Here is a 2500-nt window from a genome sequence, read left to right as displayed (position 1 = left end):
ACATGAGCCGTAATCGCGTCTTCTTGAAAAGCGAGATGCTTTGGCCATTCTGCCCACAGGTTTTTTAAAAAAATCAAAGTTTCACTTTTGTCAAAAGTGTGCCAATATTATTATTATGTCGTACCGCAAGGATGCTCCTGAAGGCTAACCAGCGCTGCTTTTCGATGGAAAATTTCCATAAATTATTTTAAAGGAATTCTTACAAAAAAGGCAAAAATCCGACATTGAGGGGTTTTTATTTGTTGCTGGTTTTCTGGCGTGGAATGATCGCGCATCACCTTACCGTGTAGCATGTAATTTTTGCGAGACTTTTGTTTTTCGGATTAAACCCGCAAAATAAAAGTGCTACACGGTATATAAGTTTTGTTAGCAAACGAGCATTACATATTAATTATCGGCAAAAAACGCTCATTGATTCCTGCGACAATATTTTCCAAATGGACGTATGATGAGAGCTGTCAATCTGTCACTGGGGCTCTCTCCATTCTCGTCACCTGAGCCTTGGATCGACACAAGGCTCTGAGAAAACATGCGCCTCAGGGTTTTAATATCCAAAAACTGGCTAGTGGAACCTTACGGCGCCTGCTCACTCCTCGCGCTAACATGAATGCACCAATTAGAGACGCTTTTGATTGTCCTTTACGGAAACCAATGAGAAGACACTTTGTTTCGGGGCTCCCCAGAGCTGTTCTCTCGCTCAGTCAAGGGAAGAGCTCTGGGGTCGGGATTGGGGCTCTCTCTAGCTCTTTTCGTTCTAGCAAACGCCCGCGGTATTTGCGACCCGCAGTTTCAGCCATTTTGAAGTATTTGTTCGTTTCAACGATTTTGAGCAAAAGAGAGACTGCTCAAAGTCTAGCTATTAAGCGGCGACTCTGACCCATTAAGGCTGGTTTTCACTAGCGACGGAGTCGGAGTCGGAGTCGTAATCAGAAACGCAGAGCGATACGATCAAGTGAAAATAAAACTTTCGGAGTCGGAGGCAGAATACCGATTCCGCTTATGACTCCGTCGCTTACAATCCAGTGAAAACTAGATTGTATGAGTCGGAAGCAGAAGCAGAAGAATAAGCCAAGCACAATCTTCGATTTCAAGCATTGTGATTGGTTGGTTCTTGCGCTTCTGCTTCCGACACCGACTTTCACTGGATCATAAGCGACTTAGTCATACGCGGAGTCGGACGAAAGTGGGAACGTTCTAATTCTTCCGACTCCGATTCCGTCGAGCTTATGACTACGCTAACTACTCCGATCTTTGATTTTCACTAGGTCATAAGCACTCTTACGACTCCAACTACGACCCCGACTCCATCACTAGTGAAAACCAGCCTTTAACGGACCCCCATAAATTCCTGAATTGTCGCGGACACACGTGACCAGACCTTACCAGGTTGTTTTAAGTGTTTTCCGATGAAAACTAGAAACCACGAGCATTAAATATCGTCCGTTAGTTGGTCGATGTATTTACAGCCTCATCGACAAGCAACATACCTACCATTTTATGCGGGTTCCCAAAGAAGCAGATCGCAACAAGTTCTTCTCTGTTTATGAGCGTTTGCTCTATAAAAAGTATCCCAAAAACACGTATTTCTTCGATTTTAAGATTTCGTTTGTTTCGACAACAAAAAGTAGCAATGGACATCTTTATAACCGTTAAAAGGGACGAGGAAATCCTCCTTTAGTTTTGCTTTTCGATGTACTTTTGTTTTAAAGCAAGAGCATATAGTTTTCTTAACTCCATTCCCTGTTTCCTTTGCCTTCATAGGCTTGAAGGCACGCTATCCACACTGTTTTGGGCACTGTTTGGGCATGAATCCTCGAGAAACTTCGAAACCAACAAAAACTCGGAGATCACCGAAGTTACAGGAATACTTCTTTTTGCTGGATATAGCCTTGCCTCCGTGCTAGTTATGCTAAACTTGTTGATTGCTATGCTCAATAACTCGTACCAAAAAGTTGCGGTAAGTTTAACGCGAAGATTACTTAACCGTTTCGGCAGTTTAACTGATGTTCCAAGGTCAGAACTTTAGACAGTCTCGAATCTCGCTCTGAGTTTTCTCACTTTTAGGAGAAAAAGCGGCTTTATATTGGTGGGAATTGTTTGGCAACTATCACTGCAGCCTTAAGGGGGCGCAAGCCAGTGGTGCCCTTCTTATACCAGTCTCAAGCCCGGATAAATGCAGAGGGTTGTGTTAGGTATCCGACGTAAAACGTTTGATAAATTAAATCTGCCAATCACAAATATGAACCCCATACCGGATCGGTCAAGGTTATGGGTTAACAACGACCTCCAATGGCGCCAGAGAAAGAAGACGAAATGCAAGAGACGAGGTTTAAGTGTACGGTGCAGATTACAATGGAATTGATGGAGCAGGCAACAGAAGTGATGAGGAAGTGATGGGCAAATTTGGTATCCAGGATAGAAACGCCAAAGGACAGACGGTGATAGACTTTGCAAAAAGGATGGAAATGGCTGTAGTGAATACTTTATTCCAGAATTAAGG

The 2500-nt window shown here is 43.4% G+C and overlaps 1 protein-coding gene across 1 annotated transcript in view; it reads left to right on the top strand.

Moving 5' to 3' along the window:
• The window catches only part of LOC138029384 (short transient receptor potential channel 4-like), a 30796-nt gene that overhangs the window by 5542 nt on the left and 22754 nt on the right, over nt 1–2500 (top strand). The window contains exon 4 of the mRNA XM_068877139.1: nt 1762–1957. Within this exon, the coding sequence (XP_068733240.1) occupies nt 1762–1957 (196 nt within the window). The remainder of the gene's footprint in view (nt 1–1761; nt 1958–2500) is intronic.

Source organism: Montipora capricornis, chromosome 2 (assembly GCF_036669925.1).
Source record: "Montipora capricornis isolate CH-2021 chromosome 2, ASM3666992v2, whole genome shotgun sequence".
Taxonomy (NCBI): domain Eukaryota; kingdom Metazoa; phylum Cnidaria; class Anthozoa; order Scleractinia; family Acroporidae; genus Montipora; species Montipora capricornis.
This window is presented reverse-complemented; position numbering and strand designations above follow the sequence as displayed.